The following is a 22,581-nucleotide window of genomic DNA, read 5'->3' on the forward strand; positions in this document are numbered from 1 at the left end:
GCTGCCTCTGGAGGGAAGTCTCAAGGGGTTGGTGAGGAGTTCCCAAAGGCTGCTGGTAAAGACTTGCTATACTGGAGATGCCACAGTCCTGGACACAAAGCCGCCAGTTGTTCTATGCCCACCAAACAGATGGACTTCAGCCTTGAGAGGCGCTGTTCATACTATGCCTATCCCGCCCTCAGTGTGGACTATCAGCCCGGTAAGGGACCTCAGACTTGTCCCATAACAATAAACGAGGTACTGGTATCAGGATTCTTGGACTCGATGAGTTTGGTGACCCTGATACACTCCCTCAGCAGCTGGTCCCTGGAAAAACATTGAGCGTTCGTTGTATTCATGAGGACGCCAAGGACTACCTTGTTGCCAGAGTAACTATAAAAACTAATTGTGGGACTGAATCTCATGAAGTTGGGGTGGTTAAGGACTTGCTACACCCAGTGATAATAGGGCGGAACTTTAGCCTGTTCTGGGACTTATGGGGGAAGGCTGGGATAGGAGCCAGCGCAAGCCTGATGAAATACTATAGCAGTCATAGGTGGATAAGTTCCCTTTTGTGTCCTCGCTGGTGATGAGGATGAGACGGTGACCAGTGAGGCCAACTCAAATAGGACTACTCAAATACGAGATCTCAGTGTAAAAGGGCATTTGAAAATGTGTCTGTGATAAATGTGGTTGCCCAAGAGCCAGGGGTTGACACCAGGTTTCCAAATTTATGTAACCTGTACAATAAACCAACAGAAGATTTAAAGAGACAGTGGTACCTGTGTCTCCGTGTGCAGCCGAGTGAGCCAATCTACCACAATATATACACTGCTCAAAAAATAAAGGGAACACTTAAACAACATAATATATCTACAAGTAAATCAAACTTCTGTGAAATCAAACTATCCACTTAGGAAGCAACACTGTTTGACTATCAATTTCACATGCTGTTGTGCAAATGGAATAGACAACAGATGGAAATTATTGGCAATTATCAAGACACCCTCAATAAAGGAGTGGTTCTGCAGGTGGAGACCACAGACCACATCTCAGTACCAATGCTTTGTGGCTGATGGTCACTTTTGAATGTTGGTTGTGCTTTCACACTCATGGTAGCATGAGACGGACTCTACAACCCACACAAGTGCCTCAGGTAGTGCAGCTCATCCATGATGGGACATCACTGCGAGCTGTGGCAAGAAGGTTTGCTGTGTCTGTCAGCGTAGTGTTCAGAGGCTGGAGGCACTACCAGGAGACAGGCCAGTATACCAGGAGACATGGAGAGGGCAGTAGGAGGGAAACAACCCAGCGGCAGGACTGCTACCTCAGCGTTTGTGCAAGGAGGAACAGGAGGAGCACTGCCAGAGCCCTGCAAAATGACCACCAGCAGGCCACAAATGTGCATGTGTCTGCACAAATGGTTATAAACTGACTCCATGAGGATGGTCTGAGTGCCCGACGTCCACAGATGGGGGTTGTGCTCAGAGCCCAACACCGTGCAGGATTCTTGGCATTTGCCACAGAACACCAGGATTGGCAAATTTGCCACTGGCGCCCTGTGCTCTTAACAGATGAAAGTAGGTTCACACTGAGCACATGTGACAGACATGACATAGTCTGGAGATGCTGTGGAGAGCGATCTGCTGCCTGTAACATCCTTCAGCATGAGGGGTTTGGCAGTGGGTCAGAAAAGGTGTGAGGTGGCATTTCTTTTGAGGGCCACACAGCCCTCCATGTGCTCACCAGAGGTAGCCTGACTGCCATTAGGTACCGAGTTGAGATCCTCAGACCCCTTGTGAGACCATATGCTGGTGTGGATGGCCCTAGGTTCCTCCTAATGCAGGACAATGCCAGACCTCATGTGGCTGGAGTGTGTCAGCAGTTCCTGCAAGATGAAGGCATTGAAGCTATGGACAGGCCCACCCATTCCCCAGACCTGAATCCGATTGAACACATCTGGGACATGGTGTCTCACACCATCCACAAAAGTCACGTTGCACCACAGACTGTCCAGGAGTTGGCAGATGCTTTAGTCCAGGTCTGGGAGGAGATCCCTCAGGAGACCATCCGCCGCCTCATCAGGAGCATGCCCAGGCATTGTAGGGAGATCATACAGGCACGTGGATGCCACACACCACTGAGCATCATTTCCTTGTCTTGAGGCATTTCCACTGAAGTTGGATCAGCCTGTAACTTCATTTTCCACTTTGATTTTGAGCTTCATTCCAACCCCACACCTCTGTGGGATATTAGGTGTGATTTACATTGATCATTTTTAGATTTTATTGTTCTCAAGACATTCCACTATGTAATGAATAAAGATTTACAAATGGAATATTTCATTCAGTGATATCTAAGATGTGGGATTTTAGTGTTCCCTTTTTTGAGCAGTGTATATATATATATATATATATATATATATATATATATATATATATGTATGTGTATTAACCTGTTGTATATGCTGATGTTATCCAAAATCTGATGTTCCTACGCTTCTGCCTTCCTGAGATATGGCTTCCTCATCCCTTTATGTAAATTTGGTGTTCTTGATGTAAGTAGACGTGGAACTGAACTCCTCTCGGGATGTCTTCTGGAGGACCACCCTCAGATGGCTAACAAGACTACATTTATAAACTAGGAATATTGGGCCATATATCAGGAATGGAGAGGCACAGAAACAAAATAAAAAAAAAAAAAAAAATTAAGGGTATTAGGTGCAAAGTCACATATTTATGGCAATCAATAGTTTTGCTTTAATATAAGCGTGGCTGTAAAATGATTATCCTACTATGTTAATAGATCACCAGTTCACAGGATAGGTGACAAGTGTCTGATTGTTGGGGCTCACAGTGTTCACTAGAGCAGGGGACCTGTAGACTTCTACTTGAAAGGATTTATGAACATTGCTTAATATCATGCCACTGTCACTTCTGTCCATGGGTTGTATCTTTTATTGCTGTCAGTTTCATTGCTGAGAGATTGAGGCTGTTCTCCTAATCTTACACAACCACTTTATGACATCATACTTTACTTATCTATAGTCCTTTGGAAAACCACTAAATACACAATCAGATATCAGAGCTTATTATGAAAAATGTACTGATGTTGTCTCCTCATTACAACTTATCACCTGTACACGAGCTAGGCAAGGAAAAAACAATCTTTTTTTTTAATCCTAGAAGATAAAGAGTCTTTATCTTAGGGATAGGTGATAGGTTGAAATTGTGCAGTGTTCTCTAAAAACTTAGAGCTTAATTTGAACCAGTCATGGCCCCAAGAGCTATCAACCTACAAAAATTAAGTCATACTGTAAGGTTAATAGTTTTACAAAGCGGTCTGGTCACTTTATTGAAAGTGCGGCTACCGGGAGAAAATGAGCATCATTCCTCCCATGACCCAACGGCTTTCAGTCATTGAGGCATGCAAGGAGCATGTTGCCAATCAAAGTGGTGGGGTATGCATATAGCAGTCGCTCACAATGGTGTATGCGATGAAAGTAGGCATCCGGGGCATGCCTCAATGACTGACAGCCGCTGGGAGAAATAAAGTTTATTTTCTCCCTGTAGCTGCGCTTTCGGTAAGGGTGGCAGCACAGCATTGTAACACTATTAACTTGCAGATTAACCCTATATCTACAGGTTAATTTGAGGACATAAGAAGTTTCCTTTAAAACTATATGTCTGCCCCCTGTAGACACTTACTTTTGTCGATTATGAAGTCACTTCTTGGTTAGCGTACTGCACAGGGGTAGACATATCATTGGTGCAATAAGTGCAGCGGCACGGGGACTCACGAGGTAAGGGGGTACACTTCCACCCCCAAAACAAGTGGAATTGTGCATTAAGATGAGCTATTGGACTACAAAGGGCCCATTTATTGTTTTTGCACGGGGACCCTCTTCTGTCTGTGTCTGTGATTGGTACTACTGACCTGTTTTTTTTGTGGTAACATATTTCCACAATGTGGTGTATCTAGAAACATATACCTTCTGTTCTAAGCCACACACCCTTGTCTAGCAAGTTGCCAATTTTATCCAAAACACTTAATACATCTGCTGCAAGGTGCATAGACACCAGATTTCTTGCAGCAAATTTCGCCACAAATTTCTGGCAAATAACAAACTTAGATTCTTTATGACGAGTTCCTAATTTTCAGCCATCTCATGTTCACAGTGCCAGGTGGTATTTTTCTTCCTATTCCGTAATGGTGTATTTATTACGAAACTCCTAACACTTGGCTACGAATATGTGAAGATGTAATTTTATCACTGAGTTTCATATTTGGACCAAGAGTCTTTTTCGCTTTCCTTTGAAAATATGTTATTGCATTTAAGGCTGCGCTTCCTACCAAGACTCGGCCGGGCCTTTTTCTTTTTCCTTTTAAGTGATGTTGTTCTACTTTCGAACTCGGAGTTTGTGACTGCGGCTGGTAAAATGAGTCAAAGGCACAAGTTAGACAATCTGAAATCAAAGCGAAATGTTCAGCCAAGATATTAGGAAGTGCTTCAGACAAAACACTATCTCCGCACGGCGTTTGCTGTGGTTTGAGGGTTTTTTCCTCTCGCTTCTGCTGATCCATGTAAAAGCTCTTCCCAACAAATGGCTAAATTAAACAAGCCTTTTATTTTGAAAGCTGCTGGGCAGAACGATATCATATAATCCACAAAGGAAATCTGGGGTTACCGGTGCTTTCCTGCAAAATTTGCCAAAGGGTAATCATTGTAAATCACTGTAAGATCAGCTATGGAATCTAATTATTTTCAAGGGCTTGCATGGGTTTAGAAAAACATTGCTGCTAACTTCCAAACAGAGCTCCATACCTGTCCATAAGTAGCGTGTGGTATGACAATTAAGCCTCATTCACTTTTGTAGGGTCGCGCTGCAATGCTAGACGCAAACATGGACAGATCCAGCACTGTTTGTGGAAGATCAAAATGAGGAGGTCAAGTTCTGCCATTGGTCTCCTTGGTCTTTTCGAAACCCTTAAAGGAGTTTTCCAGTCAAAGCAAACTATCGCCTTAACACCTTTTATTGGATATGTGCCAATTATTAGATTGGGATTTTCCACCGATCACCAAAACAGGCAATTCCCTCTCTATTCAACTCCTGGCCACAGTTTTATGCCAGTGGAGAAGATAGGATGGAAATCCCCTGTTCGAGTGACACCCTTACTGGTCAAAATGGATAAGTGCTAACTTACATAGACCAGAATAACCCAATTCTCCACATCTGCCCTGAAGCAGACAGCTAGGTGGCTGCCTGAGTGTGCACACATAGTTGGCTCAATAGAAAGTCTTTGTGCCACTCGATAGCTGAGTGCTTCTACCGGATAAGTTGCGCACTTTAAAGTAGCTTTTTGAGCAATCTGTGGGACTCTCAGGATCCAAACTCTATCCAATCTGCAAGACATGTCAGGCAGCACCTATCATTAAACGTAAATGATGAATAACCTCTCAGCATGCTTTTGCTATGGAATCTGCTCTGCTATGGATCGAGCAAAGCTCTGAATGCTGAGCCCTGTATATCCCCACCAACATCACTTTGTACACAGCACATTGACAGAAATCTACCAATCAGTGTTGGGTTAGAGGATACACATATTGCCTTGACTGCCTGGCATGTGACACCTAGACATCTATTAATAATCTCCTGCAGATAAAACCCTGATTATATTGAAACTACAACAATGCATATAAGTAAGTGACACATCTCTAGAGTAAGGGACTGTACTGTAGCACATGAAAAGCAAGACCACCAGACATGTCCAGTACAAATTTGCCCTTCCTTACTTGATATATCTTGACACGACTGGCACTCTACCATAGGATGGTTATGCTATGTGTATCTATTACTGGCCACTCAGAGGTTGTGATGTGAGTTGCAGCCTACTTAGGGCTTGGCTTGTAAAGCGCGAAAGTTAAGTTCTTAACTTCTTAATGAAATTTGCTAAAATGTAAGAGAGGACAGATCTGTAAGTAACGGCAATCATAATTCTGCTTGACACGCCTGAACAAGGAGGTTGAGAGCTGCCATGAATATAGTTGAAAATGAGAAGAGCCGAGGATTTAGACATTAGGTGGTGGAGGAGCTATCAAACAGCGTAAAACTGAACGGATTTACTTACCTCATTCCCGTCCACCAGTAGACATTCTTCATTTATGACTGCCACTCAAGGAAGTTGTCTATTACCAGATAATTATCTTGGTTTTCCTTTTTCTCCACTGGGACATCATCAACACTATCCTTTTTCTGAACCTCACACGCAGCCATGCTCACCTCCTAGACATGCCAGGATTGACGTCACATCCATTTGCCCATAAACGTTGTCACTGTGAGGGAATGGGGTTCACTAAAGTTACATAAATATAATAAAACTTATTAAAGTTAATTTTAAAAACATCTTAATCCATGGAGACAAATCTAGTGACATTGAAATGACATTATTTTGAGTGCTACATTTCCTCTGTGCATGTATTTAATGCCTCATATGATTTTACAGACTGGGACAGTTTTTATGTATAAAGCATCTGTGCATTTTTATAGCTTTTTAATTTACAATTTTTTTTATCTTTTTTTGGGAGAATATTAAAAAATCACCAACTTACTGCACAAATAGTGTCGAAACTGTCCATGGGCATCAACTCATTCACTCAAAAAGGGTAAATACTTCGGCAATAGTAGAGCAATCCTATGACTGTATCTGATGGTTCCTAATCTCATAAAAACCTTTAGTTACACTCAAAAGTAGTTAGCCTCTTAAAAAAAAAAAAATACTAAATGAAGTTCCAACGAAGTACCTTCAAAACTCATCAGAAGATACTGATCATCAATAGAAATCGTTTAATCCTGTATATTGACAGAAAAAAGCATCCAAAAGCCTAGAATATTAGTAGTTCATTATACTGTTGATCCAAAACATACTAGATAAGTGGAATTTAACTGTATTCACTTTATAGTCCACCATGTCTCAATTTGACAGAAGCTATGGATAAAGAGGATGCCATAGATTTGTCATTCCTTATTTTTCCACTTGGCTCAACATATCCTGTGATGATTGGCATGAGATTGAAAGAACACAATAACATAATTTTATGAAACTCTGTTTGAAGATGCTTATGCTATATATATGTGTCTATATATGGGTGTGAAGAAACCAGATTGTATCTTAATTTCCCAGACAACCATGTTTTTGCAAACCAAAAGAACTGGCTTTTTATCTGTATATTGGCTTGTGAATTTAAGTGTTTATGTCTGGTGGGTCAAGAAGACAGACTTGCCAACTGACATACTATCTAACATACTGTGTAAGTCTGTAATAGTGACTGTACATAGGGTGTGTTAAGCTTTGTTTATTGATGTGTGCTGATATGCTAATAGTGCTACCTTTATCCCATCACCATTGTTTACCTTATATTGATGATGGACTGAAGGACCCTGGGTAATTCTAAAAATAGCTTACATTCCTTGGGTATAAAAAGACTCAGAGTTCACATCCTGGGAGACTGAAATAACAGAGCTACCAGCCAGACATTCTGCAAACCACCCAACAGACAAGAGAAAGGACTGCAGCCAATTCATCATGGCACCATCACGAGGGACACTCATCTATGATTCTATAGGAAACAACCTAGGGGTTTTTGGCTCCGGTTTGTAGGACACAGATCTGATCCAGTGACCATCTCTGAACCCATCTCTGGATATGTTTGGAGAAAGCCAGGTTTGGGACCCGCTGGTCGCCTTATTCCATGGAGATGGTCAGATAAGCCAAGTGGTGACTCTCGTCTCAAGTGGTTTTGGACCTTGTATGGACACTATGGACAGTTCTTGGTCATCTCCCTACGCTTGTCATTACCTCTTCTCTGTGTGTGTATCACAGGTGGAATAGCAACCCTGGGATCTCTGATGTCATGTCAACTGGCGTTTGACCTTGTATGGACTCTATGGACTGTTCTATCATGTTCCTACGCTTGTCGATATCTCTTCTCTGTGTGTATATAACAGGTGGAATAGCGACCCTGGGAGCTCTGATATAACATCTACCATTATCCCGGCGGGACAACGGGACCCTGTCATGTGCACTATGTTGGGATAATTGCTGAGATTGTTCTGTTTGCTATTGTGTGTTGTGGTTCAATAAAGTATTGCCACATTGTTTTACTTTAACCCTGTGTTGTCTGTGTAGTGTATTGCCCATCGGGAGATAGAGCGGGCGTTCAGTGGTATGAGCCCTGGTCCATGCAGTCTTGCTAAAGACAGCTGGGCCAGCAGACGAGAGCACCCACTGACCCCGTTTCTTCACAATAGCCATCCAGTGTTTGTGATTACAATTGTCTGCTGAGGGTTTTTCTACAATGCCTTGCTAATGCATTCAGTTTCTATAATGAGACATAGGAGTCTTTAACAGAATTTTACATAACGGTGGACTCATCTTTCAGGCTTGTTTGTTTGACACTAGTGTTGAGCATTCCGATACTGCAAATATCGGGTATCGGCCGATATTTGCTGTATCGGAATTCCGATACCGAGTTCCGATATTTTTGCGATATCGGAAATCGGAATCGGAAGTGTGCGGTGCGTATGGTTCCCAGGGTCTGGAGGAGAGGAGACTCTCCTTCAGGCCCTGGGATCCATATTCATGTAAAAAATAAATAATAAAAATAAAAAATATTGATATACTCACCCCTCCGGCGGACCCTGGCTCTTAGCGGTGCCTCCGTTCCTAAGAATGCAGGGAGTGAAGGACCTTCGATGACGTCGCGGCTTGTGATTGGTCTCGTGAGCAGTCACATGAGCGGTCACGCGACCAATTACAAGCCGTGACGTCATCGAAGGTCTTCACTCTGCATTCTTAGGAATGGAGGCAGACGCTTGGACCGGTGAGAACCGGGGCCGTCGGAGGGGTGAGTATATCAATATTTTTTATTTTTATTCTTTATTTTATACATGAATATGGATCCCAGGGCCTGAAGGAGAGTTTCCTCTCCTTCAGACCCTGGGAACCATTCCGATATTTTGTGTCCCATTGATATGCATTGGTATCAGTATCGGCGATATCCGATATTTTTTGGATATCGGCCGATCCAATCCGATACTGATACCTTTGTATATCGGAAGGTATCGCTCAACACTATTTGACACCTATTTCTCCCAACTAGTAAACAGTAAAGTTCGGGGTCCATCCCGAACACCTAGTGTCTGTGTATGGACTCCGAACATGGAATTCTCCCTCCAGGAAGTCCGTGATACAGTTGGAGTTCAGCAGCCCGAACATTGGCTTTTTCCCACGGTGTTATCTGGGTGAAAGCATGGGAAACTCAGGTGGCTCTGATCGGCGGTAAACTAGTTATTACCAGTCAGAGAGCTGTGGTTCCCACCGTCATATAACAGTATGTGAGCCAGCAGCTGTGACCAGCAGTACAAAGGTTACCGTCGGTCACAGGCGTGAGCTAATTAGAGTACTACTCTAATCAGTGTACGTCTGCTGTCGCTGATAGCAACTAGAGCAGATGAGGCTAATGAGAATATTCATCAGCTGGCACCTGTACAATAAATAACTAATTTAAAAAATGAAGTGGGATCTCTTCTATTTTTGACAACCAGTGAATGCAAAACTGACAGCTGGGGCTACAACCCCCAGCTGTCAACTTTATTATGGTTTGTTATCAAGAATAGATGGGTCTCATGCAGTTTTTTTTAATTATTTAAATAAATCGTTTTAAAAAACAATGGCGTGAAGCACCACCCATTCTTGACAATCAGCCAAGCTAAATCAGAAGGCTGGGGGGTGGTATTTTCAGACGAGGAAGTGATCAATGGATAATGGCCCTCCCCAGCCTGAAAATAGAATCCCACAGCTACCCGGGAAAAGGCTCATCTATTCCACCAATTCTGGCTCTTTGCCCAGCTCTAACAACTTGCCCTAGTGTAGTGGCAAATGGGGTAATAGGTTTGGGGCCACTGACATCAAGCCCAGTGGTTAGTAACGGAGAGGCAATTATAAGACACCCCCATTACTAACCTCATAGTTAAATTGTTAAATAAACAGCCAGAATAAAGTCCTTTAATTGAAATAAAGACACTGAGAGCCTTATTTGAAATAAAATTAAAAAAGCTAATTTATACTACCTTTACACCTAATCCATTGAAGCCCATGCCCCTGTGTAAAATAATAAAACACTGTATTCCTCACCTGTCCAATGAGAGGATAATTCACTGAAGCCCATGCCCCTGTAAAAGACACAAAATAATAAAAACACCTCATTCCTCACCTGTCCGACGAGAAGATAATCCACTGAAGCCCATGTCCCCTGTAATAGACAAAAAAATAATAAAACACCACAATGTACAGTTCTTACCGCCGATCAGAGCCCTGTTTGTTGTACTGGCATGCAGATGACAGTTGCAAATAACAAATCTTCTGGCCCCAATCTGAATGGGGTCCGTGTACTTTTCTGGTACCCAAACTTTTTTACATGATTGGCTGAATCCAATCCGAATATCATTACTACCAACTCTACTAGAAATGTTTATGGGGAAAGAGGAACAAATACTGCCAAATTACTGGCACAGCGTTATCTCCAGTATGAACAAACAGTAGAGGATTTCGTGATTCAATATGTCCTTTCCTACTTATAATAATAATAATATTTTTTTTTATTTATATTGTGCTAATATATTTCACAGCACTTTACAATTAAGCGGGGACATGTACAGACAATAAAAACAATACAAAGTAACATATTTCAACAGTTACAGGAGGAGTGAATGCCCTGCTTGCAAGCTTACAATCTATAAGGACATAGGGGGATACAGTAGTTAGAACCTGCTTGCTATAATAATGATGGCTGGACCATACATATTAGGGTTTTCATATTAAGCTGCACGATCAGGTCACCAGCCAGGATCTGTCTAGGTACAGTTACCAAGTGGCATTGTTTGCATGGAGGATATGGAGACAGATGAATAGGAAGGAACAGACTTCGATTAATATTTAGAAAGAGAAAACATGAGAGAGTTAGGTTAGTGAGTTGAGGTGATAGACTTGTTTAAAGCATGCTGAAAAACATGGGGTCTAGGTATCAGATGGATCGTTTTAGGAATTGCATTCCAATAGACTGGCATGAGAGGAGTCTTGGAGATGGAGGTGCGAGGTTTAGATTATGGAGAATGCTAGTCTTAGATCAGTTGCAGAATGGAGGTGACGTGTAAGGCGGTAGAATGACATGAGGGAGGAGATTTAGGGTGGTGCAGAACTGTGGAGAGCTTTGTGGGTGAGAGAGATTACTTCATATTGGATGTCTGTGGTGAATAGGTAACCAGTGCAAAGACTGGTACCGGGTAGAGGCATCAGTGAAGCGGCTGGACAAACATATGAACTTGGCTGCTGTATTCTAGATGGATTGTAGAGGAGAAAATTTGGGTAGAGGGAAACCGATTAGAAGAAAGTTGCAGTAGTCCAGACAAGAGTGATTAAGAGCAACTGTAAACATTTTTGCAGTTTCAAAGGTGAGAAGAGATCGGATTCTGGAGATGTTTTTATGGTGAAGATAACCCGAGCAAGTGAGTGATTGTATACAGGGAATAAAGGAAAGTTGTGTGTCAAATATGAGCTCAAGGCAACAAGCTTGCTGCTTGGGAGTTATGATTGCACCACCAAAGGAAATTGAAAAGTCGGGTAAAGGTAGGTTAGTAGAAGGAGGACACAAGGAGTTCATGCCATTGATGAAAAGTTAGTAGATCCTATAAACGTCAAATATTTAACCAACCCTATTGAAGTCTTCAGATTTGGGAGACTTTTATTTAATGTGTATGAACACCAATAAGCAAACTTAGAGCATTATTCCAAGCTTAAAACAAGTCTATTAAAAATGTAAATCATGCACTGAACCTTTATATAACACAAAGCCAAATAACTCAATCAGAACCCAACATAGAGAAACCTCAAGCCCCATAGAATTCAAGAATTTCATCTAAAAAAAACCTGAAACAGATTTGTTGAAATGTGTTTCTTAAGTGCAATGCTGGGCTCACATTACATTTCAGCCAAACATTCTTGACTCTCGTTCGGTTTCCCATCAGAACACATCTAAAAGAAGGATTTCAACCCATGGGGCAAAATCAATGGTCCGACACATTCTAAATTTGAAGTTTTGTTTTGTCCATATTTATCTTTGAAGTTGACTGAAAAAGGTACCCTTCCGACAAGGCTGGGCTCACAACATATTTTAGTAACGTGATTCGTACCTGTTTTCCATTGAACAATATCTTTCCATTATCATGTGTAGTTCAAAGCATGCAACTTTGGATTCAATTTAAGGTTTTTTTTGTGCTTTTCAGTCTTTGTAGTCTACTGAAAAAAGCTCAGAGTTCAAAGTTGCATGTTTTTGACTTCATTTGACTACTGAAGTCTAAAGATCCGTCAGAATCACATTTTTTCAGGGGCTCAGTCAGAATTACTGACAGTTTTTGAATATTTGGTGGAAATGTGATGGCAACTTATCCTAAGACAAAAGTATAACTTGATGTTACTGAACCGTAATCCAAAGTCTGTAACAGACCCCCATCTTACTATAAACCATTTATAATACCAGTGTCTTCTTATCTGAAAGAGCCCAATTGGAGCTCTTTCAGATATCAGTGCCAGAGTAAACTGCTACTACTGAATCTCCTATAGCTATTACATATTGCCTATGAAAACAAATTAGAAATACAGATTTTTTTTCTAGAACTTTTCAGAATTATTTTCTCACCGGAATTTTTCAATATTTCCCCGACTTGGCTACCGAAGACTAAAGATTTGAAACCTAAGCTGATGGTTTTGGACTTGATCGCTTTGAGATATCTAAAACTTTAAGAAGCACAGGAGGGAACAGCATGTGTGTTTCTTAATTTAAGCTTCTTAAATTCTTAAGTCTATGAAACGCAATCTACACACCACTTGATACTCACCGTGAATTTTCTAGTAAAGCCATGTTAATGTTGGCATTCGGGAAGGTGGAAAAAATCTAAGGTGACAAGAAGCAATTACGTAACTTTTACCAGGGGAATAAGCTCTGGGCAATTAGTGCTTTGAGTCGGTTGTTTAATTAAATACTAAGTAGCACACCTGCAATATGTCGACACTTTCAGACCTGTTTGCTTTTTATGCTACTTTGCTGTTAGTTTAATAGTTAAAATTGAGCCCGTTATAAGAGTTTATGCACAGGGTGTTATGTAACTACAGAAACACTTTGAGAAAGTGGGAAAATATAGAAGAAAGTTACTGGCCAAAAATGGAAAGATACTGTATGTTAAAGAGACCACCAGAAGCCTTCTTCATTATTGTTAATGATGTCTATGGTACTAAAGTAATTGCTAACACTGTTGAAGTATGATATGTGCTTAAAGCTTTTTGTTGCGTGGGGTTAACAGAATTGTGTGATGCACTGAACCCATTGGTTGTCATCTTGGATATGTGACAGAAGCAATTTCATAATATTTGCTTGTCTTCAAAAATTGACGTATATCTCCTTATTTAGGTAGAGTCGTCAATGTCCAAATTGGGTTGAACCAACTGTTAATCACCATCCTACCATCGAATGTGTATGAGAGTTGATGTCAAGGGAGAAAAGGGCATATTGAGTTACATTTCCCAAACCTTTTATTCATCTGGGAGTGGTGTCTGGTTAGGATGAACTCAGCTTTTCCCAGTGAAAACAAATGCATGCTCAGCCAAGGTGAGTGTGCATGTAAATATGGCAGTCAGAAAAGTTAGCGGCCAGACAGCTCAGCTACAGAGCTGCACAGCTCCATTGACTGTATAGTGTCTGTGACCCGGTACTGTACATCTGCCACCTAAATCAATAAATCAATAGGGGTGGATGTGCAGTGCCCAACGACGGCCACTATACAGTAAATGGAGCTGCGCTGTTCAGCTCCATAACTCTGTAGTTGCAGCCACCGTTGGCACTGAGAACAGGCACTGAGAGCTGATAGGCGGGAGGACCGGATTTCACACCCCCACCAATCAGACTTTGATGACCTATCCTAAGGATAGGCCATCAACGTTAAAATGGTGGACAATCTCTTTAATAGGGAACTGCGCTTCCTAAAACTTTTGACATATCATAACGACATGTTCAAAGTTTTGAAGAATGACTTTTAAGTTGACCAAACAGCATAGATAGCTAACTCATCTGACTGCCACATATACATGCACACTCGCCTTAATTTCTAAGGAAGGTTTGAAAATTAAGTAAGATGCTGATAAGCCATAAATTATCCAAATGGGAACATGCGTGCAACGTCAGCTATCAGGGTTGGAAATTCGCTTTTGCACAGGGACCTATACATGTTAGGTAGTCATAAATGAGTCTGATGAAATTCAACTTCTGAAGTTAGCTTGAATTTGTCCTGAAAATTCGATTTGCATCAATGTTTTTGGGTGTGAATTGAATATATTTTATGACACTCTGGTCTATAGATCTCAGAACTAGTGATGAGCGAGTGTACTCGTTACTCGGGTTTTCCCGAGCACGCTCGGTTGACCTCCGAGTATTTATGACTGCTCCGAGTTTTAGTTTTCATCTAGTTTTCATTGTGGCAGCTGAATGATTTACAGCTATTAGCCAGGCTGAGTACATGTGGGGGTTGCCTGGTTGCTAGGGAATTCCCACATGTAATCAAGCTGGCTAGTAGCTGTAAATCATTCAGCTGCCGCGAAGAAAACTAAATCTCCGAGCAGTCATAAATACTCAGAGGTCCCCCGAGCGTACTCGGGAAAACCTGAGCAACGAGTACACTAACTCATCACTGCTCAGAACATAATAAATGTAGGGTATAAAAAATATTCATTCACAGGCCGCCGGTCTTCATCATGCCCCACAAGGTTAGGGTAGGGAAGTGGTGAGTATTATTATTTTAATTGTTTTGTTAGAAAGACCAATGGGGCTGCTGTATGCTGAGCTATTAAAGTAGCAGGTGGATTTTCAATGGAAACACCAGTTGGTGTGTGTTTGTAGATCTCATGAGTTACAGGCAGAGGCCTAACTTGAAGCTCCGTCCCTCAGTACATGATCTGTAATTCTAGTGCCTTCTTATCTGGTATATACTGCAGACTCTTGGACCCCCTGAGACATCAGGACCTGTATGAAAATGTTATCTCAACACCTGCGAATAATTATGCAAATCCTTTAATTGATTAATAGATTGATGGTCATTAATTAATTGAATTTAGGTCCTGTTTTGCTCACAGTGGGTATTCTCTGGAAAGGAAAGATGGTACTGGTGCACTTTAAAAAATGCATTTTAATGTAAATCTAGTGATATGTTTCTTACTGGGCGTTCCGATATATAAGCACACAAGTATGCACGCATATTTATATACATTGGTATTACAGACCCCATAACCACAGTTTCTGCATGGAAAATGTCTGTAGATGTCTGCTCATGAAGACTTAACCGCAGCCTTTATACTGTGCTCTGTCATACATTCCATCCATATGTTTTCTCCATTTACAGGACATCTCCTTGGGCTTTCTCATGACGATTCAAAATTCTGCGAGGAGAACTTTGGCTCCCTGGAAGATAAACGTCTTATGTCATCTGTCTTAACAAGCATTGATGCCTCCAAACCATGGTCAAAGTGCACCTCAGCGACAATCACAGATTTTTTGGATGACGGCCATGGTAAGTGCCTCGGAGTGCACAAACTGTCAAGTATATTCCATAATTTTAATCACTGACAGTCATGAAGTCAGCATGCAATTTATTACTTTGGAAGTCTGTTTCATTAAAAGTACTTCCTATGGTAAATGCTAATGGTGCTGGGTCAGGAACACTATCCGTCTCTGAAATGGGAGCTAAAATGTGTTAAAATTGAGCACGCTGTAATGCATGAAAATTGACATCAGTTCATAAATGTGAAAGAGAACCTGACATGTCTTTAAAAAAAACTGTTTCAAGAGTGATCACATTTTCGCTTGGACTCTCTTAAAGTCATGAGCAGGAGTGGGTAAAGGGTGTAGCTAGTGGTCGCTATTGGGGCATGTGGACCAGCTTTTTGTAGGGGATGGGCTAGTAAGCCAGTAATGACCTTGCAAGGGTATAGCTATATAGAGAGAGGGACCACTATCACCCTAAAGGCCACTACTGGGTATTGTCAGGGAGACTAGGGAAGGTTCTCCACCATTAACTTTAATGATCTAGAAGTCCACATACTGCTTTTGCACAATGACCCAATAGATAAGGGTGTACCACTACCACCCTAACATCAGCTTTCTACTGATGCATTGTTAGAAAAGTTAAAGTGTTATTCCCAACATTGAAAGCAATCTACATAACTTTTTGATTGATTGGGGTCTAACCAATGGGACCTTTCCAAGAACAAAATTCCTTACTGGGTTATTCTCAACACTGGAGGAGAGATGCTACCTTTAAAAGCAGCAAGAGTCCGACTGATGCAAAAGTGCATGGCTGTCCTGTCGGAATGGAGCAGGTAGTGTCAATGCGTACTCCATTAATTGTCTGTAAGACTGCTTAGGACAGTTCAGTACAGAACTTGTTTTTTTCCAGAAGACAATGAATGGAACTGTGGCATACATGAATGGCCACTTCTCCATTCAGACAGGGTATTACAGAGCCACGAACGTTGGATTAGTCGAACTCCTGCCACTTGGAATGTCATCTAAAGAAAAGACTCTAACTTTCAGCTTTGGGAATGACCCTAAAAGGCAGTGGTCCCCTACTTTCCTTACCATGAGAGCCGCATTCAGCTCTGAACTAAGGTCAAGAGTCACATCCAGAGTAGTGACATCCAGCTCCTGCCCCCCAGAGTAATGACACCCATAGCCCCCATTATCAGTATAATGAAAGCCAAAGCTTCCCCATATAAATCTCATTAAGACAGTCTGCTTACATGCAGGCATTCCCACTCTACCCCCATTTGGTATTTTCACATCAAGTGCTCCCACCAGTATCATGTCTAGCTTCAAGTACCTCCCCTGACTGTGAGTATCGTCCTATCTCCACCTTACCATACTTAATTCACCTCTTTAACCACTAGACCAGTATATGGTTATCCAGATCTGCTCACAAAAGTCATCATCTGGAGACCTGCTCTTCACAGCTGTTTGCTAGACCTGGTGCTGATGCACATTTTGACAACTAACCACGAGCCACCCATCATGGACATGTGAGCCACAGGTTGGGGACCCCTGCTATAAGGAACATTGCCTATGATGAGCTATTGAAGGAGCTCAAACAGTATTTTTATATTTTTTGTCATTTTTCCTTGTCCCCCAGCTGTAAGAATTGAGCTGATGGCACACGTACCATTCTAAAAGACTAGGCTTATAAAATGCATTTAATTTTTGTAAACCACAAGATCTATTTTACAGAATTAGTTACGCAGGAAACTTTCATCCGCCATAAAATAATATTTTTTTTAGCTTTTTAATCATCTGCCCTTTGAGGTTTGTGGGCGATTGACTTAAATTAGTCTAAAGAAGCCTGGCATACCACAGAGACAATTTTAGATCCTATTTTGCAGAGATGGAATTTGATACGTCTGGTGCCCAGCATTGTCTATTACTCCACTTCTCACATTCCAACTCCCCAGTGTTGGGGCAGTTGTTACCAATTACGGTATGAGCAGGAAGCATTGTGGACTATGTTTCGGTTATATTTATTATTACAAGTATTTACAACGGTTGGTTTAGATTTCGTAGCTATTTCACTATTTGGTTCCTTAGAACTTACTTGACGATTATTACCTTTTCTGTTTTACTTTTTTTTTTATTTGTGCCACGTACTGCTAATTCTCTTTTTAGCTTTGATTTGTCAGAATTTTTCCTATTTATTTATCAATTTATCTAGGTTTAAATTTTCCTAAATAAAAAATCTACCGTATACTGAGTGAAGAATATCAAAGAGCTTCACATTGTCCCTCATATATAGAGCTGTTTATATTTTCAGTAGGGGGACATATATTCAAAGACACTTTGTTTATTCAAAGACACAGGTTTAAAATAGCAAAAATAAGTCATTTTCTTTGACTTATATTCACTCCATTTTCGATGATGCACTGTTCACTTTCCATTCTCTGTCTCTGCACATGACAGTGGTGACCAATTCAGAGTGGTGACATGTCAACCTTATTGGCATCATTGGTGTTAATTGTCTCTTATCGTCATCTGTATGGACAACCACATGTCACTGGTGTAGAGAAGCAAACAAAAGCACATTAAGGGCTCATTCTGATGTCAGGGGGTTTTTATGTTTCACCAGTAATTTTCATCAGAGCTTCACCAGATTTTCCTGAGATTGTCATCCGAGTTTCATCAGAGATTTTTTTTTTTTTGTGATTTTCCTCAATTTTTCTCCATATTCTTCTTTCAAACAGTCTGTGAAAATCGGACAGCACATGGATGTCATCTGAGTAATGACTGATTTTTTTTCATGGAACTATAGACTTAGATTGCCAATTTTTAATCTGACACTTGTATCAATATCGGACGTGTCTCAATGTGGTCCACGAAAAATCAAGGACAAGTGAAGAGCTCCATTCACTGTTATAGTTATGAGTGCTATGCCTGAAAAACATGGATAACACTCATACACAAAAAACTAATGTCTGAATGAACCCTAAGTCGGGAGGTGACCAAGAGCGGTTTGGGACCTCCTCATTCTTCTCAGACAGGTCTGATTGATTTGTTATGAATGTAAATGTTGAAAAAACCCATCACACATGCTGATTCTTTCCTGCAACATATTGATTCTGTTGACTTTGGCCTATAAACCTACTGGATCATGTTGAACCATTAGTATTTTGGGAACAGATAACTTGATCACTACCACCATTACTGTACCAACTGGCAGACACAGACAGACAAGGGACCATATGCAAGAACAATATTTGTGTACTTTGCAGTCCAAAAGATCATCCTAATACACAATTCCACCTGCTTTGGAGGTGGTAGTGGCCCGGCTACCTCTTGGGCCCCTGTGCAGCGGCACAGGTTGCACCAATGATGTGTCCACTTCTGTCTGTACCTGTTAGATCTTTTATAATTCAGCTTTGTAGATGCGCTGACTCTGCTGAAGGTGACCATGAGTCTTATTAGAATTGGTCCATGGGACTAAAACATGCAAATTAGCTCTCTCCCCCAGAAAAAGTGTGACCTTAGTGACCCTAGTGCCACCTACCAGTAACTACCAGCTACAGGGCATTGTTTGACCCTTTAACAAGCCTTGAAACCCCGCCAGGGATAGTGAATCACTCATCTGTAGGCAGCTGTTTCGGAGTCCCGGCCTGTCCCTTATCTGTACAGAGCAGGGTTGGCCGAATAATGTAGGGTAGGTGTCACAAATAAGTTTTTTTGGGAGAGCTAGTTTGCATATTCTTTTCAAATATTTCTCAATATGTCAGTAAAGTTTACATAATTAGTGAATTCTCTTATCTATTACTATACACTATGTTTAGTTTAATATGTTTTATAAAAATAAATCTAAGCGATTTGTAATGTTCTTAGCTTGGGAATAATAATTCCTTTGTAGCTGAGTGTTTGCACAGTATAGATAACATGCATACTTATCTGTGTATTTACTCAAGCATAATTCCATTTATATGTTGAACTTGGTCCAAACGGCGTCTTGCGCTGATCTCCGTTTTTTTGGATGGCCCTGCTTATCATTTTAGCATAAACTGATTTTGTCAACACAGCTGTGTTTTCACAACCATGACCGCCATCCCTTCTGCCTATCTGTATTCCATATGTCTTTTCCCTACAGAATATGATTTTTTTTTTTTGGCTTGATTTCGTTTTCCATGAGGTCTGCCAAAATTTTACATTGTTGATTTATCAATACTGTATGTTCCTGTCTCACAATGGTGACTTATGTTCGCTGGTAATTAAATAGGGCATGTTCTCACATAGTGGAATTTTTATCCTAATTTGAGGATGGAAATTTTGCAGCAGAACACATTTATAGGAAGGCAGAGTAGATTTTACAGTTTCGGAAAAAATATCCAAGTGTAAATTGACAGTCAGTAAAAATTCTAATGCTACATCATGTTGATAATTTGTGCAAATTTTGGTGTACAAGGTCACTGCTGGCAAGAGAACGTCATCTGCAGTTATTATCAGTTGCGCACTAAGGGATCAGATTATAGCCAATTGAAGCCAATGCATAGACAAATGGGGAAGCTAAGTGAAAGATGGTGCTGTTGTTTTATATTATCGCAGAGCTGGATTCACAGCTGCACTGCTCAGTACTACTGTAGAATATCCTCAATGCTGTTGCTGCTTCTAAACATGCACTATATAGAGCTGGGTGAGCAGGAATCCCTTATGTCTGTGTATACTGTGTATGGCAGATATGATGGCAGTTAGTCTCCACACTAGCTCAGAGACATCTGAAAATTGGAAATAACGCCTGCAAAGGGAATAACAGATGAAAAATGCAGAATGTAAGTCATATAATGGCCAGAAATAATGTTATTCCTCATGAATATCCTGAAAAGTGGCCTGAAATGACATATATGTTTTAACAGAGGGAAGGCATATAATAATAATGTTTTATTAAGGAATTGCTCTTATGCAGTTTCCAAATATTTTACCAGTTCCTGAGCTTCATTTTAAGATACTGCTGTATGTAAACCAGCCCTAATCCCAAACAGATGGTTTTTCTGCGACTTGATAGACACACACTTTAATATGATGGGTTAGAGATAATAGTACAAACTTTTACGTATACTTATGTACTCAGACAAAGATTAACGGTTCTCAGAAAATCACGTTTTAACTTCGGAATTATAAACCCTGGATTAATACAGAAAAGTGCAGCTGCTCTGAAATAGGGCGCTTAATGTGCGCCAGGCAGAAGTGTGGCACTGAATAAAATAAATAAAAGTGATAGGAAAATGGAAGACTCATCAATTTGTAAAGAAGCCACAGGTTATTGCTTTGAAATGGAAGGATATAGGCGAAGCCGACAGCGGCAGCATTCAGATATTTGGATGGGAACTTTCATGGGGTAAAGAACAGGTCCTGACTCCTGAGTGCCGTGGTTATTATTAAGAAAGTAACTGGTACAGTACTTGGAATGAAGGGGAAGGAGAAACAGTGCTATGGACCCTTCATTCTTAGAATCGGAACTGGTTGGGGTCACAGAAGTCAAATCTCTACTGATCATGAAGTAGTGGCATTTAAAAAATAAATCACCCCAAATCCAGATGATATTTGTGGTTCCTAGCCTTTGTTTACAAGTGGCTGATCACTGCAGCCGATCACTGACATCAGTGGTCCAGTGCCATGCTGCATGCATCATGGCTCCCATCATGAAAACTGTGGCCGCTCATGGTTATAGTGGTGGTGACACTACAATCACTTCTAAACAAAGACTGCTAGAGCGTCAGTGATGGAACATTGGGGAAGAGTAGAGGAGAGTATGGTTTCGAGTGCAGTCCCATAGACAATAAATGGAACAGCGGCCACCATGCACACCTATACTGCACTCCAGACTGGGATGTACAGCCACGTTCTCAAGGCTCCATAGCCTCATTCTCGTGATCGCTGGCAGTCCCAGCAGTTGGACCCCCAGGAATCAGCAAGTTATCCTCTATCGTGTGGAAAAGGGATAGTTTTTTCGTGGAGGGAAAATAAATGTTTAACTTATGTGTTGGATTAGAGTGAAAAATAATAAAATTTGAGAGTCCTCGGTGGTTGACACCTTTTAATGACTAGATGAAAAGATGGTAACAAATAGAAAGCTTCCGAGACTACTCAGGTCTCTTCATCAGGCATAGTATGCTTTTTGTTACCATCTTTTCAGTAAGCCATTAACATGTATCGATATCACTGAGGACTCTCAAATTTCGAAAATGTTTCTCTCTATTGTCTAACACGATATAAAGATATATTTTTCCTGTATCGGATTGGAATAATCTCTCTTAATTCTTGTATATAGAACAGTGAAGGGTCTTAATCAATGATCTACTTTGGACTCCATTTTAGTACCTAGGCTTATTATCCAATTCAGAAAGTCATTCCCATAAACTTTTCACCACCCTTTCTTGCTAAACATGCTATTTTCCTAGGGTTCTGTGCAAGTTCCCACCACCTAAAAGCAAAAGGAAAGAAGAACCAAGGTTAGGCTTACACTATCTGAGTGGCTCATGGTCTATAATCTTATAGTTGCCAACTTTGAGGCAATTGTAAGAAGTTAGAATTTTTCACTAGGTCCATTTTCTTTCCACTCCTCTTCCATGCCCTCTTAATGAGAAACTTTAGAGAAGTAGACATTTTTGGGAGGTTTCAAGAGGATTCTAGGTGCAAAGAGATTTTCCAACTCTACTTGTAGTCCGAGAGTCTTCCAGAAACCATCCAGGAGGGCTGGTAAATTTGCATAATCTGGTATGTTCAGCCTTGTAGCGGAGATATCATAGTTTCTATAAATACATTAAAGAACCCTCCTGGTAATTTTGCTCCTCAAGCCAAAGAATAATCAAGACAGTTTTTTTATTACAAATCCGTAGAAAAAGAACAAAGTAAATGTATTTCATTATTATTTCATGAGACACGTCTTTCCTTTGTCATGTCCTATTAGTTTTCTGGCTCAG

The 22,581-nt window shown here is 40.9% G+C and overlaps 1 protein-coding gene across 1 annotated transcript in view; it reads left to right on the forward strand.

Moving 5' to 3' along the window:
• ADAMTS5 (ADAM metallopeptidase with thrombospondin type 1 motif 5) overlaps positions 1-22,581 on the forward strand; it is a 112,378-nt gene that overhangs the window by 37,606 nt on the left and 52,191 nt on the right. Inside the window, exon 3 of the mRNA XM_077293998.1 lies at positions 15,483-15,650. Within this exon, the coding sequence (XP_077150113.1) occupies positions 15,483-15,650 (168 nt within the window). The remainder of the gene's footprint in view (positions 1-15,482; positions 15,651-22,581) is intronic.

Source organism: Ranitomeya variabilis, chromosome 3, assembly GCF_051348905.1.
Source record: "Ranitomeya variabilis isolate aRanVar5 chromosome 3, aRanVar5.hap1, whole genome shotgun sequence".
NCBI lineage: Eukaryota > Metazoa > Chordata > Amphibia > Anura > Dendrobatidae > Ranitomeya > Ranitomeya variabilis.